This window comes from Loxodonta africana, chromosome 10, assembly GCF_030014295.1.
Source record: "Loxodonta africana isolate mLoxAfr1 chromosome 10, mLoxAfr1.hap2, whole genome shotgun sequence".
Lineage (NCBI taxonomy): Eukaryota > Metazoa > Chordata > Mammalia > Proboscidea > Elephantidae > Loxodonta > Loxodonta africana.
The window spans coordinates 67,275,330-67,291,146 of NC_087351.1; the positions used below are offsets into that span (position 1 = coordinate 67,275,330).

Consider the following 15,817-nt stretch of genomic DNA (forward strand, 5'->3'; position numbering starts at 1 on the left):
AGATGGGCATATATTTTTGCTGTTTTTTGAAAAGATTGTCTTTTCCCTATTTAGTGGACTTTGGTCCTTGTCAAAAATCAGCTGACCATAGGTAGATGGATTTACATCTGGGATCTCGATTCTGTTCCGTTGGACTATGTGTCTATTGTTAATACCAGTACCAGGCTGTTTTGGCTACTATGACTGTATAGTAGGTTCTGAACTCAGATAGTGTGAGACCTCCTACTTTGCTCTTTTTCTTCAATTATGCTTTGCTTATCTGGGGCCTCTTTCCTTTCTATATGAAGCTGGTGATTGGTTTTTCCATCTCATTAAAGAATACTGTTGGTATTTGGATCAGGATTGCATTGCACCTGTAGATCACTTTGGATAGGATTGACATTTTCACAATGTTGAATCTTCCTATCCAAGAGCATGTTATGTATTTCCATTTATGTAGGTCTCTCTCGGTTTCTTGCAATAGTGTTTTCTGTTTTCTTTGTATAGGGCTTTTTACATCCTTGGTTAGATTTATTCCTAAGTATTTTATCTGTTTAGGGGCTATTATAAATGATATTGTTGTCCTCATTTCCTTTTTGAAGTTGTCTTTGTTGGTGTGTAGGAATCCAACTGATTTTTGTATATTGATCTTATATACTGCTACTCTGGGAGAAAGATACGGCATTCTGCTTCCATAGAGATTTACAGCCTTGGAAAACCTGTGGGGTCCCTATGAGTCGAAATTGACTTGATGGCAGTGGGCTTGGGTTTTTGGTGTAGAAACTCTATGGGGCAGTTCTAGTCTGTCAGTCGGAATTGACTTGATGGCAATGGGTTTGGTTTTCAGTTTGGTATATGCTTTGTTATAAGCCATTACCTCTGGTATATTACGTTAGGAATTCCAGGTTCAGTCAAATTCTGCAGAATGGGGATGCCTAGGGCTTACAAAGATGAATAAGACAGTGTTCTTCTGTGTGCTCAAGGAATACCTTTATAGGAGAGATAAGACAAGTATACAAATCCCAGTTTGTATTTCCAGATATTACAGTTTGTGCTCCTGGGTGCCTAATGATTGATTTTCTGTAGTGTAGATTTCTCACATTATCCCTTGGAAATATTCATTTTTTAACCAGTTTTTAAATTGGTTTTGGTAAGCTCTAAAAATAGGCCCCAAAGGAGCAACTTTCAGTTTTCTACTGATCGTGAGCCTCGTTTCTTTACAGTTCTTAATTCTTACCAAAGTGTACCTTGACCAGTTGGTGCACAGACTGTTAACTTCAGCCTTGGTTCACCAGATCCTAGAGGCAGGTGGTAGAAGGAAGAATACTGAACAGCTGGGTCGTCAGGACTGTGGTAAACACCTGTGGGTCCTGTTTCTGAAATACTTCCTGCCCCTTCCACCCTCACCCAGAGTTGCTGACAAAGTCTTAACTGCCTGCTCTTTTGTCTGCATTGATACTGCAAGCAAATGGTTTTGTTTAGTTCAATATTTGTTACCTGAATTTTTTTTTACCCCCTTTTTTTCATTCCCTAGAGATAAGCTCCTTTAAAGGGCAGTTAACAGTGTTGGCAGACAAGCGCAGCCAGTGTGGGTGTGCACTTACCACACTAGAATGAACAGCTGTTATCTTTAGTTTTCACATCAAGCGTTATTTGGCACCTAATGGATTTTTGGACTGTATCTATGGCTGGCCTTAGAATTGAGCCTTGAACATTTACTCCGTAAAAGGGAGACAGCCTGTGTCTGACTTACATTTTGGTCAATAGGCTGTATGTTAAAGCTCTCATCAGCTTAGAAAGTACTACCTGTGCAAGCAATGTCAAAAATTATGCCTTTAAAAATATGTAATATTTGCATTTATATAAAAATATGTATGAAATAATGATTGGTTTCAAAATTTGAAAAAGCATCTGCTCACTTAAAGAAGTAATGGCTTACTGCACAAAGGGGTGGAATTTTTCTTTTCCTATGTTTTCTGTAAGATACTAGAGTAGGAAAAATAAACAGTCGGGTTTAACCGGAGCTCAGAATATCTGAAAAGCTGTGGAGATGAAATTTTCTTGATAATTAATGCTTAATGTACTTTTCAAAATGTATTAATGATTTTTTTGGGACTTAAACTTTGTATTATGTTTTATCTGGATTTTGACGTCCATTCTAGTGGGAGTTACCAAGTTGTAGGTTTTTATCTTTAAAAACAACAACAAAAAACACCTGCCACTGAATCAACTCTAACTCATGCTAACTTCATGTGTGTCAGAGTAGAACTGTGCTCCATAGGGTTTTCAATGGCTGTGATCTTTTGAAAGTGACCAGGCCTTTCTTCAGAGGTGCTTCTGGTAGATCCAAACTGCCAACCTTTCACTTAGTAGCTGAGCACGTAACTCTTTTCACCACCCAGAGACTCCCTCATTAGTTTAGGTAGAAATAAAGTGTGATATGCTGGAGTTTTGTGGGTACTTGGTATTATGTCACAGAAGCAAGAGGAAATAACTTCCTCAACTACCATTTACTGGGCCAGCTTACACATGGTTCATTTAACAAACCGTAACACTTGTATTTGTCTCTAACCTGAAATGTTATTTAAGAATTCACAACAACCTGAGCAAGCATTTTTTCTTTCAGGGCCTTGCCTTTCCGCCCTACTCCAAGAAAACGGGGGAGAGGGAACACATGTAAGCTTGCATACTATCATAATTATTTTGCAATACATGTTAAACCATGTTAGGTATAGCTTCTATTGTGATACAGTAGAAGAGCAAAATAGTGGTTACCCTTCACAACTTGTAGTATTCCTCCTTAATTTGTATGTTGTCCCATCAAGCTTAGCGTAGAGCTTCTTTTATTTTCTGAAAGTTAGCTTTGTTTGATCTTTAGCCATGATAGACCATCTATATTATAACCTTGAAGCCGGGTGCTGTATGTAAATACCATTGTGAATTCTAAGATGGAAGCTGTGAGCATCGCATTCTTGAAAACCACACAAGTGTTTCCAAAGGCCATTCTCTGTGTAGCTGTTAATAGCCAGTAAAGGATTTTTCCTTTAAACTCTGCACTACCAACCATCTAGCACTCCTGCTACTGAGGCAAAATTCAAAAGTTCCATGAAATAACTTTAGAGAATATTCCTGAGAAAAAGGGGTGAACTCCCTTCCCCGAAAAGTGGTCTTTAAAACATTAAAAGCCAGGTAGTTGCCTCCGAGCCCATTCCAACACATGGCAACTTGTATTTCAGAGTAGAACAACAAGCCATAGGGTTTTCAATGGCTGAGACCTTTCAGAAGTAGATCAGCGGCAGGCTTTTTTTTCCAAGGCATCCCTGGGTCACCATGAGTTGGAATTGACTCAACGGCAACTAGGTTGGACACTAAGCCCCCAGTATTTGGGATCTCAGTTTAAGAAATATTATCTTTTCTGATCCACAGTTGATTTTTTTTAAAGCAGTGTGGGAGTTGGATGCATCCTGTCAGTGTGCAGAGGCGTACGGAGGAAGTATTATGTGCTGCCTGTGTTCACACCCTCATGAGCTTGGTACTTTTCCCACTTTAATAGCTATAGAAGCAGTTTCTCCATACTTTTATATTGGCTTCTTATGCGATATGATAGAATTCACCACAGTTCGAGGTTTTACATGGCACTTAAGAAGAACACCAAATTTCAAAGAATAAAAGCTACCAGAATTATTTAATTTTATTTGTTTCATGATTGAACCTGGGTTTTTTTTTTTTTTTTTAAGCCTAGGTTTTTGAAAAGCTCTTTTTTTTTTTCTTTTTCTTTTTGTATCAAGGAAGTATAGATCCAGGAGACTGTTTCTTATCTAATTCTAATCTTAATTTTCCTACTAACTAGCTGTGGGGCCTCTGAAGTCATTTTACTTCTGCTTCCTCATTTGCAAAAACAAGGATTTCCTTGTATGCATTTTGCTGGAGTTGCTAGTCGTTTGTGTAGGTCTGACAAAGAAGGCTGTCCTAAGTCTGATGAAGAAGGCTGTCCTAAGATGTTCTCTGGAAGGTTTTAAATTTTTTTAAGAAAAGGTGATTTTCTTCACCCCACCCCCCCGCCCCAAGGTGTCATGAAGGGTCTTTTTGCAACTCTTCTTTTTTCTCCAACCTTTTTTTTTTTTTAAGAATAGAGTTGCTCTTATTATACTAATAGATGATAACTCCTTTTTGGAATGAGCATTTCTGTGCTTTTATTGAAGCCTAAAGTAACAGGAAATGCCTTGTCCTATAACCTGTTTTGGTGGCAAGGCTGAGGACTAAGAGTAACCAGTTAGAAAATGGGCATCTGCCTTTGATGTTATGGCTTTCTATTACGGCTAAGAGAAATCACATCTTTCCCCCATTCTAATCCCACATTGCCATTTGATTCCTCTTTGATCAAGTTCACGCCTCTACAAATAAGAGTTAGTATGAGTCTTTACTATTTTTTTCTATGCAAAGTTAAATTATCTTTCGTGTCTTAATTTTGGTGAGGATCAGTTTTTCCAGCCTTTTTGAGCTAAAATTAGAATTAATTTGGTACTCAGTGATTTCTGTATACCCTTAAAAAAAAGAAAATTTAAGAGCCTCCTACTTATAAAACATTGTGTTAGAGTCTAAAAGGAATACTGAAATTATTTGAAAGCAGGATGTTGGCCTTCTTTGGAGGAAAGTTCAAGTTTTAATTGATTCATTGTTATATCTCACTTCATTCCTGGAAAGGATTTACGGTGGCAGGTATATCCTTCACAGCAGAGCTTCTTGAAAGAGTTGCTACACTTAGTGTTCACTTTCTCACCTTCCTTCCACTTGCTTGTCTACCATGAACTTCTGGCTCTGTCTCACTCATCCCCTGCAGTCCTTCGTGGCAGGGTCACCAGGAGACCTCATCACCAACTGGACACGTTTGTTTATTGGACCGTGTTCCAGTGTCTAAAAGGCACTACTTTTATATATATATAATTTTTTTTTCTGATTGTAAAAGTTACACACATTCAGTATGGAAAATTTTGGAAAAAGATACCTATAGTCTCTATCCAGGAAACTTTTTCCTAGTTGAAATATTTCTATGACAGCTGTCTTCTTCCTTTCCTCCTATTCTCTTGGCCAGACCTTTGTCAGTTTGCCTGCTGGATATCTCTCTCATTGCAGCCACTCAAGCCCAATGTTTCTTAAAACTGAGCTTAACCTCTGCCTCTCCTGCTCCAAATCTGCTCAGCCACCTTCGTTATCATCTCACTGAAGGCTACCACTCTTCATCCAGTTTCTGAAGCCCTGAAATGAGGACTCGTCTTCGACTCTTCCCTCACCATTTATAATAAGTAACTAATTCCTGTTTGTTTTTCCTTATTAATCCATTTACTTGTCATTTCTCTACTGATAGCACTTTAGCTTGAGCTCTGATTATTTGGTTTCTCACCTGTCTTAGTTTGCCAAAACCATCATCGACTTTTGAACTGCTTAGGACTCTGCATATCTTCTTTCAGGGCTTAACTTACAAAATTAGGGCTTTTCTAGCCTGTTCCTATACAGTCAAGGCTGAGCTTGGTGCTGTGATCCCGTTCTTCCCTGCATACATACCTCTCTCCGTCTTATTCTCCCTGTCCCCCACAGTCAACCATTAGACCGTGTGATCTCCTCATCTTATTCATTATATCCAGTCTGAGACTCTTTAGTAAATTTCTGATAACAAACGGGTATAAGGAAATGAACGTTTCTAAGGTGGTGGTTAGTATGAAACTAAATTTAATGCTGTTAGTTTTGTAGTCCTGGCTGCTTTAAAATTTCACCTTAGTGATGTGCTTGGCTTTCATCCACCTGATCCTGTGGTAATTGTTCTGTGAACAAGCTTCCAAATTGTGAAGTATGGTAGGGCAAATGGGGGGGTGGCGGGGGGAGGGGAGTGAAACTGCGTAAGTGGACTGGACTGAACTCCCAGACCTCACATTGCGCTGATAAAGAGGTTAGGCTTTCCTGAAGGTAACACCTGGTAACCACTGAATGGCCCTAATCTGGGAATTGAAATGATCGATTTGTGTCTGAGTGTGGTAGCGGTATTATGTGTTTGTGTGGCTGTGCATGCTCAGTGTTTTTGTGGGAGTGGATGAAGTGGAATAGAGGAATTTGTATACCTGCCATGGGAGGCTTTTGAATCAACAGTGTAGCAGAGATAAGATGGCTGCATAAACTGGGGTAGTTGTGGTAGGGATGTAGTGATTTGTTGATTGGATGTGGAGGTCAGGGAGGAAGAATCTGTGACTCGAGTTTCTGGCTTAGTTAACTAGGTATTGGCGAACTTAGTGGGTCTAACACTTGTACTCTGGTTAAGAATAAGAGTCAAGTGGATTTCAAACAGGCATAGTTTAATACTTGCAGCAAGTAGGAGACAGGGAGTTTACTCTCAAAGCACTGTCTCCCAGAACAAAGGGCTTAGAGAAGTTTTATACTATGCAGTATAAGGGAAGTTATACACATTCATTAAACTTCTGGGAAATAGTATGCATATTTTTTAAAAAAAGGGCTCGGCTGAGACTTAGCACGGAAGTGGGTGTTGGACTTCTCGTTTCTGAATTGGGTCTGGCTTCTGTCTGGTGATGTATGTCTGGCGCTTTTAGTTTCCTGACGCAAGTTCCTTGGTTTCTAGGCAGGACTCATTATGGGATGGGAACATCCAGCAGTCAACCAGATTGTTTCTGTGCGTGATCAGGATTCTGGTTTTAGTTGGTTTGCCTGAAAAAAACAATCCTAAGAGGAAGCATTAAGGGAAATCTGGTTGCTTATCGTTTTAAAATTTAGCCTTAGGTTAAGATACTGGTTTCTTCGTGTCTGGCTTACGCCACATCTTGTTTGCTTTGGATTTTTTTCTTTTTTACAGCCTCTACTGGTTAAGTGCTACAGCAGCTAACCAAAGGGTCAGCAATTTGAATCCGCCAGGCGCTCCTCGGAAACTCTATGGGGCAGTTCTACTCTGTCCTATAGGGTTGCTATGAGTCAGAATCGATGGCACTGGGTTTTTTTTTTTTGATTCACAAGAGGGTTAATTTTACCGCAGGACCCCAGACCTGTCTCATAGGTACTTGGTGCTGTCATTAACTGGTCTTGTTGGTTTTCAGGCTTTTTTGACATCCTGGTGAGTATGTCTACCAGGCAATTAGATATGAAGTTTGGGAGAGTTCTACACTATAGATAAAGGTTGAAGAGTCATCAGAGATTACTTGGACAGACTTACAGCTTAAGAAGAGTAATGGTCTAGAAAAAGAAGGAACTCTGAGGAACACCATTGTTTAAGGGCCAGGGATGAAAAGAGCCAGGAAGGGAGTCTCAACAAAACTGAGGAGTTGTATAGTTGAGGAGGGAATTTGGCAATAAAAAGGTCATTGACTTTACTGTGTTTTAGAGAGAGGATAAAAAGTAAGAAAATGGTCTCTCTTTATCCAGTCCTTTGAACAGTTGTTTCAGTCCAGACCATCTGCTTGGCTTTTTGTTGGGCAGTTTCACCTCACCTAGTTGTAGCCCAGAATCCCAGCCCAAATCTAGAAAGAGCCCCACTGATGTTCTTACACTGAATGTAATACATGACCGCTATACCCCAAAAACCCATTGTTGTCGAGTTAATTCGGACTCATAGCGACCCTATAGGAAACGGTAGAACTGTTCATACAGCTTCCAAGGAGAGCCTGGTGGATTTGAATTGTCGACCTTTTAGTTAACAACCATAGCTCTTAACCACTATACCACCAGGGTTTCCATGACCTCTGTAGTCCCTTCCAAATTAAATCTAAAGTTAAAAACAGATCCTGGCTACAATGAGATACCAGTTTATACCTGCTAGGATGGCCATAATAAAAACAAAACAAAAAATGGAAAATAGCAAGTGTTGAGTGAGGATGTGGATAAATTGGAACCCTTGTGCAAGGGGGTGCCCCTGTGGAAAAGAGTTTGGCAGTTCCTGAAAAAGTTAAATACGGAATTACCATTTGACCTAGCAGTTCTGTTTCTACACCCAAAGAATTAAAAATAGGTACTCAAACAAATACATGTTATGTGCATGTTCACAGGAACGTTATCCACAGTAGCCAAAAGGTAGAATCAGCGCAATTGTCTATCAGCAGATGAATGGATAAATTGTGGTATCTAGGTACCATGGAATATTATTCAGCCGTAAAAATTAATAAAATACTGATAAGTGCTACAATGTGGATGAACCTCAAAAACATTATGCTAAGTGGCAGAAGCCACAGAAGGTCACATACTGTATGATTTCATTTATATGAGATATCCTGAAGAGGTAAATTCAGAGACAGGAAGTAGATTGGTGGTTGCCGGGGCTGGAAGGAGGGGAAGGAGGAATATGGGGAGTAGCAGCTTGATGGGTACAGGTTTTCCTTTGAGGGTGACGAAAAGGTTTTGAAACTAGATACAGGTGGCGGTTGCGCAATATTGTGAATGTACTAAATGCCACTGAATTCTTCACTTTAAAATGGATAATTTTATATGAATTTCACCTCAATTTAAAAGTATCAAAAATAAAATAAAACTAAAAAAACAAACAAAACCCACGTAGATTCTGGGCCCAGTCCCAGAAATTCTGATTCAGTGGGCTCAGGGATCTTAATTATATAAAATGGCCTTTCTGAGATTCTAAGGAACACGAATGTGTAGGCGTTATAAACCTGCGTTTTATTTAATTGCAAGAGAACAGAACTTTATTATAGTGAACTTTTAAAATACAATTGTGCTGAAGCGATTGGCAACCATGGAAACCTGGCTGGAGCTTTCCCCAGTGTCTGTTTTGTGTGGGTGAGGGTGCGGGGTGCGAGAAAAGCATCACCATCTGGTGTAATCTGTTGGAGATTTAAAGTTTTATTTTGTGGGTTTTTGCAGCAGGTGCCCCTGGTGCCCTGTGTTCTGTCCTCTTGGTTCACTGCTGTTTTCAACCAGAACTCTGATTTCTGCAGATTTTTCAAAGTCTTGCCCATACCTTTCTATTTTCTTCCTGAGGGGCTTCAGACCCAGGAAGAGGAGGATGAAGGTGAATGCCCCAAGCAACCTTCAGCCAGTTGGGATAGGAGCCTAAATGTTCTGCCTACTTCAGGGGTCCTACAGAATTGCCTCCCATGCTCCAGCAGTCACCTCGATCATGTGTCCTTACTGGCTTTTCTCCTTCCTGGTTACACCTCTTCTCTCTCTTGTTCCCTGGGATCATCTATTTTAATACTGCTCAAAACTTGTATATTAGTATCATGCCAGTTGGGCTGACTTGCCAAGTTAATAAATGCAAACAAAAGCTTTCTGTAATTTCAGTAGTTTCCTCTCAGTGTCCCGTCTCCCAGTAATAGCATCTAAAATAATGTATGGGGGAGGAAGGCAAAGAGAACATATTGTGCAGTGCAAAATGGCACACATTGCTAAAGTTGAAATTAAATTTATTCTCAGGCACTCTAATGTAATCATTATGTGAGCATTTATTGGATTTTTCAGGAGAAAAAGTTATTACTTGGTGTGTACAACTGAGCGACTTCCATTTCTTTTTCACTTCGAGAGGTTGACGGAATATGAAAAACAGAAGGTAGTTGGCAAGAGAGACAGCACTAGATGTGCCTCTTTTATTCATTTATATGTCATTTTGTTCTTGAATTCTGGGTAGTTCTTTCTGTAAGACTAAACTCTAGAATAGAATAGAATTCTGCTACAGTACAGAGCTGGGGGAGATCTCCACAGATACTTAGGATAGAAATTGCCAAAGATCAGAAAAGCACATACATATTCCATCTGATTTATTTCAGGGGCATCTTTTAAAATACTTGTGTGTCTTAAATGCAGAATTTCTCTTTATCTAGCTAAAAGTTAGCCTATACTTCTTTTAGCTGAGGTTGAACTCTCAGAATTCTGTGTTAAATTAAAAGTTGAAATGAAGGGTAAACTTGGTTTGGATGATCATTCTTATTCTTGATGGTTAAAACTGATGATCTGAAAGCACTTACCATGGAGGCTGCCACATTGTAGGCACTCAGAATATGTTGTGGAGTGAAAGAGTAGGAATATGCTGAGTTGCCCAAGATGTATGTCTTAGACTGGTGACCCGCCCGCGAGAGTAGGTAAAACTCCATGTGTTTAGTATTAGTAGACCTGTGACTGCAGAGGCTTATTCCCTTTTCTTTTTATAATTTTTATTGTGCTTTAAGTGAAAGTTTACAAATCAAGTCAGTCTCTCACACAAAAACCCATATACACCTTGCTACACACTCCCAATTACACTTCCCCTAATGAGACCGCCCGCACGCTCCCTCCACTCTCTTTTCCTGTCCATTTCGACAGCTTCTAAACCCCTCCACCCTCTCATCTCCCCTCCAAACAGGAGATGCCAACATAGTCTCAAGTGTCCACCTGATTCAAGAAGCTCACTCCTCACCAGCATCCCTCTCCAACCCACTGTCCAGTCCAATCCATGTCTGAAGAGTTGGCTTCGGGAATGGTTCCTGTCCTGGGCCAATAGAAGGTTTGGGGACCATGACCACTGGGGTCCTTCTAGTCTCAGTCAGACCATTAAGTCTGGTCTTATGAGAATTTGGAGTCTGTATCCCACTGCTCACTGCTCTCCTGCTCCCTCAGGGGTTCTCCGTTGTTTTCCCTGTCAGGGAAGTCATCGGTTGTAGCCAGGCACCATCTAGTTCTTCTGGTCTCAGGATGATGTAGACTCTGGTTCACGTGGCCCTTTCTGTCTCTTGGGGTCCTAATCGCCTTGTGTCCTTGATGTTCTTCATTCTCCTTTGATCCAGGTGGGTTGAGACCAATTGATACATCTTAGATGGCTGCTTGCTAGCGTTTAAGACCCCAGACGCCACTCTTCAAAGTGGGATGCAGAATGTTTTGTTAGTAGATTTTATTATGCCAATTGACTTAGATGTCTCCTGAAACCATGGTCCCCAGACCCCTGCCCCTGCTACACTGGCCTTCAAAGCATTCAGTTTATTCAGGAAACTTTCTTGCTTTTGGTTTATTCCAATTGTGCTGACCTCCCCTGTATTGTGTGCTGTCTTTCCCTTCACCTAAAGTAGTTCTTATCTACTATCTAATTAGTGAATACCCCTCTCCCACCCTCTTTCCCTCTCCCCTCTCGTAACCACGAAACAATGTTTTCTTCTCCATTTAAACTATTTCTCAAGTTCTTATAATAGTGGTCTTATACAATATTTGTCCTTTTGCAACTGACTAATTTCACTCAGCATAATGCCTTCCAGGTTCCTCCATGTTATGAAATGTTTCACAGATTCCTCACTGTTCTTTATCGATGCGTAGTATTCCATTGTGTGAATATACCATAATTTATTTATCCATTCATCCGTTGATGGGCACCTTGGTTGCTTCCATGTTTTTGCTATTGTAAACAGTGGTGCAATAAACATGGGTGTGGATATATCTGTTCGTGTAAAGGCTCTTAGTTCTCTAGGATATATTCCAAGGAGTGGGATTGCTGGATCATATGGTAGTTCTATTTCTAACTTTTTGAGGAAGCGCCAAATCGATTTCCAAAGTGGTTGTACCATTTGACATTCCCACCAGCAGTGTAGAAGTGTTCCAGTCTCTCCACAGCCTCTCCAGCATTTATTATTTTGTGTGTTTTGGATTAATGCCAGCCTTGTTGGCGTGAGATGAAATCTCATTGTAGTTTTGATCTGCATTTCTCTAATGGCTCATGATCGTGAACATTTCCTCATATATCTGTTAGCTACCTGAATGTCTTCTTTAGTGAAGTGTCTATTCATATCTTTTGCCCATTTTTTAATTGGGTTATTTGTCTTTTTGCAGTTGAGTTTTTGCAGTATCTTGTAGATTTTAGAGATCAGGCGCTGATCGGAAATGTCATAGCTAAAAACATTTTCCCAGTCTCTAGGTAGTCTTTTTACTCTTTTGGTGAAGTCTTTGGATGAGCATAGGTGTTTGATTTTTAGGAGCTCCCAGTTATCTAGTTTTCCTTCTATGTTCTTTATAATGTTTTCTATACTGTTTATGGCATGTATTAGGGCTCCTAACATTGTCCCTATTTTTTCTTCCATGATCTTTATCGTTTTAGATTTTATATATAGGTCTTTGATCCATTTTGAGTTAGTTTTTGTGCATGGAGTGAGGTATGGGTCTTGTTTCTTTTTTTGCAGATGGATATCCAGTTATGCCAGCACCATTTGTTAAAAAGACTGTCTTTTCCCCATTTAACTGTTTTGGGGCCTTTGTCAAATATCAACTGCTCATATGTGGATGGATTTATGTCTGGATTCTCAATTCTGTTCCAGTGGTCCATGTATCTGTTGTTGTACTAGTACCAGGCTGTTTTGACTACTGTGGCAGTATAACAGGTTCTAAACTCAGGTAAAGTAAGGCCTCCCACTTTGTTCTTCTTTTTCAGTAATGCCTTATTTACCCGGGGCCTCTTTCCCTTCCATATGAAGTTGGTGATTTGTTTCTCCATCTCATTAAAGAATGTCGTTGGGATTTGGATCGGAATTGCATTAAATGTATAGATCGCTTTTGGTGGAATAGACTTTTTTATAATGTTAAGTCTTCCTGTCCACGAGCAAGGTATGTTCTTCCACTTATGTAAGCCTCTTTTGGTTTCTTGCAGAAGTGTACTGTAGTTTTCTTTGGATAAGTCTTTTACATCTCTGGTAAGATTTATTTCTAAGTATTTATCTTCTTGGGGGCTACTGTAAATGGCATTGATTTGGTGATTTCCTCTTCCATGTTCTTTTTGTTGGTGTAGAGGAATCCCACTGATTTTTGTATGTTTGTCTTGTATCCTGATACTCTGCTGAACTCTTCTATTAGTTTCAGTAGTTTCCTGGAGGATTCCTTAGGGTTTTCAGTGTATAAGATCATGTCATCTGCAAATACAGATACTTTTACTTCTTCCTTGACAATCTGGATGCCCTTTGTTTCTTTATCTAGCTTAATTGCTCTGGCTAGGACTTCCAGCACAATGTTGAATAAGAGTGGCGATAAAGGGCATCGTTGTCTGGTTCCCAATCTCAAGAGGAATGTTTTCAGGCTCTCTCCATTTAGGATGATGTTGGCAGTTGGCTTTGTATAAATGCCCTGCATTATGTTGAGGAATTTTCCTTCTATTCCTATTTTGCTTAGAGTTTTTATCATGAATGAGTGTTGAACTTTGTCAAATGCCTTTTCTGCATCAATTGATAAAATCATGTGATTCTTGTCTTTTGTTTATGTGATGGATTACATTAATAGTTTTTCTAATGTTGAACCATCCCTGCATACCTGGTATGAATCCCACTTGGTCATGGTGAATTATTTTTTTGATATGTTGTTGAATTCTATTGGTCAGAATTTTGTTGAGGATTTTTGCATCTGAGTTCATGAGGGATATAGGTCTATAATTTTCTTGTGGTGTCTTTACCTGGTTTTGGTATCAGGGATATGGTGGCTTCATAGAATGAGTTTGGTAGTATTCCGTCCTTTTCTGTGCTCTGAAATACCTTTAATAGTAGTGGTGTTAACTCTTTTCTGAAACTTTGGTAGAACTCTGCAGTGAAGCTGTCTGGACCAGGGCTTTTTTTTGTTGGGAGTTTTTTTGATTACCTTCTCAATCTCTTCTTTTGTTATGGGTCTATTTAGTTGTTCTACCTCTGTTTGTGTTAATTTAGGTAGGTAGTGTGTTTCTAGGAATTCATCCATTTCTTCTGGGTTTTCAAATTTGTTTGAGTATAGTTTTTCATAGTAATCTGATATGATTCTTTTAATTTCAGTTGGGTCTGTTGTAATATCGCCCCTCTCATTTCTTATTTGGGTTATTTGCTTCCTCTCCTGTTTTTCTTTTGTTAGTTTGGCCAGTGGTTTATCAAATTTGTTGATTTAAAAAAAAAAAAAACCAGCTTTTGGTCTTGTTAATTCTTGCAATTGTTTTTCTGTTTTCTATTTCATTTAGTTCAGCTCTAATTTTTATTATTTGTTTTCTTCTGGTGCCTGAGGGTTTCTTTTGTTTCTCTCTATTTGTTACAAGTTGTAGGGATAATTCTTTGATTTTGGCCCTTCTTTTTGGATGTGTGCATTTATTGATATAAATTGGCCTTTGAGCACCGCTTTTGCTGTGTCCCAAAGGTTCTGATAGGAAGTGTTTTCGTTCTCACTGGATTCTCTGAATTTCTTTATTACATCCTTAATGTCTTCTATAATCCAGTCTTTTTGGAGCAGGGTATTGTTCAGTTTCCAAGTGTTTGATTTCTTTTCCCTGCTTTTTCTGTTATTAATTTCCACTTTTATGGCCTTATGGTCAGAGAAGATGCTTTGTAATATTTCAATGTTTTGGACTCTGCTGAGGCTTGCTGTATGACCTAATATGTGGTCTATTCTAGAGAATATTCCATGTGCAGTAGAAAAGAAAGTATACTTGGTTGCTGTTGGGTGGAGTGTTCTGTATATGTCTACAAAGTGAAGTTGGCTGATTGTGGCATTTAGATCTTCTGTGTCTCTATTGAGCTTCTTTCTCGATGTCCTGTCCTTCACCAAAAGTGGTGTGTTGACGTCTTCTACTATGATTGTGGAGCTGCGTATGTCACTTTTCAATGCTGATAGAGTTTGTTTTATGTATCTTGTAGCCCTGTCATTGGGTACATAAATATTTAACATGGTTATATCTTCTCGGTGTATTGTCCCTTTAATTATTATATAGTGTCCTTCCTTATCCTTTATGATGGATTTAACTTTAAAGTCTATTTTGTCAGAAATAAATATTGCCATTCCTGCTCTTTTTTGATTGTTGTTTGCTTGATATATTTTTTTTCGCATCATTTTGAGTTTTAGTTTGTTTGTGCCTCTCAGTCTAAGGTTTGTCTCTTGTAGGCAGCATATAGACAGATCTTGTTTTTTAATCCATTCTGCCACTCTCTGTCTCTTTATTGGTGCATTTAGTCCATTTACATTCAGGGTAATTATGGATAGGTGTGAATTTAGTGCTATCATTTTCATGTCTTTGTTTGTTGACAGTTCTTTTTCCCACTTGATTTTATGTGCTGAGTAGATTTTCTTTATGTATTGTTCTTTCCTCATATTTGTTGTTGTTGATTTTGTTTCTGCTGAGTCTGTATTTTTCCCTCGTATTTTATTTTGATGAGTAGGCTAGTTTGTCTCCTTTGTGGTTACCTTATTATTTACCCATTTTTCTAAATTTAAAACTAAATTTTATTTCTTTATATTGCTGTTATCTTCCTCTCCATATGGAATGTGTATGATTACATTTCTTAGTCCCTCTTTATTATTTTAATATTGTCTTCTTTTATGTAATAACATCACTGTTACCCTGTTTTGGGCCTTTTTTTTTTTTTTTTTATAATCTTTGTTTTTTTGGATTTCCCTGTCTGTGTTGAATTCTGGTTGCTCTGCCCAGTGCTCTAGTCTTCGGTTGATACCTGATATTATTGATTTTCTAACCAAAGAACTCCCTGTAGTATTTCTTGTAGTTTTGGTTTGGTTTTTACAAATTCCCTAAACTTGAGTTTATCTGAAAATGTCTTAATTTCACCTTCATAAAGGCAGGCAATTTTTTTCCTTCAGTTTTTTTAAATATGTCATCCCATTGCCTTCTTGCCTGCATGGTTTCTGCCGAGTAGTCCGAGCTTATCCTTATTGGCTCTCCTTTGTAGGTGACTTTTCGTTTATCCCTCGCTGCTTTTATAATTCTCTCTTTATCTTTGGTTTTGGCAAGTTTGATTATAATGTGTCTTGGTGACTTTGTTTTAAGATCTATCTTATGTGGAGTTCGATGAGCATCTTGGATAGATATCGTCTCATCATTCACAATATCAGGGAAGTTTTCTGCCAACAAATCTTCAACAATTCTCTCTGT

At 38.9% G+C, this 15,817-nt stretch overlaps 2 protein-coding genes across 2 annotated transcripts in view; one reads left to right on the forward strand and one right to left on the reverse strand.

Moving 5' to 3' along the window:
* The window catches only part of FBXO34 (F-box protein 34), a 24,595-nt gene continuing 8,778 nt past the window's right edge, over nt 1-15,817 (forward strand). Inside the window, exon 1 of the mRNA XM_064292509.1 lies at nt 1-2,655. Coding sequence (XP_064148579.1) covers nt 2,654-2,655 — 2 coding nt within the window. The 5' untranslated portion in view covers nt 1-2,653. The remainder of the gene's footprint in view (nt 2,656-15,817) is intronic.
* The window catches only part of ATG14 (autophagy related 14), a 78,294-nt gene continuing 68,821 nt past the window's right edge, over nt 6,345-15,817 (reverse strand). Inside the window, exon 10 of the mRNA XM_064292511.1 lies at nt 6,345-6,690. Coding sequence (XP_064148581.1) covers nt 6,678-6,690 — 13 coding nt within the window. The 3' untranslated portion in view covers nt 6,345-6,677. The remainder of the gene's footprint in view (nt 6,691-15,817) is intronic.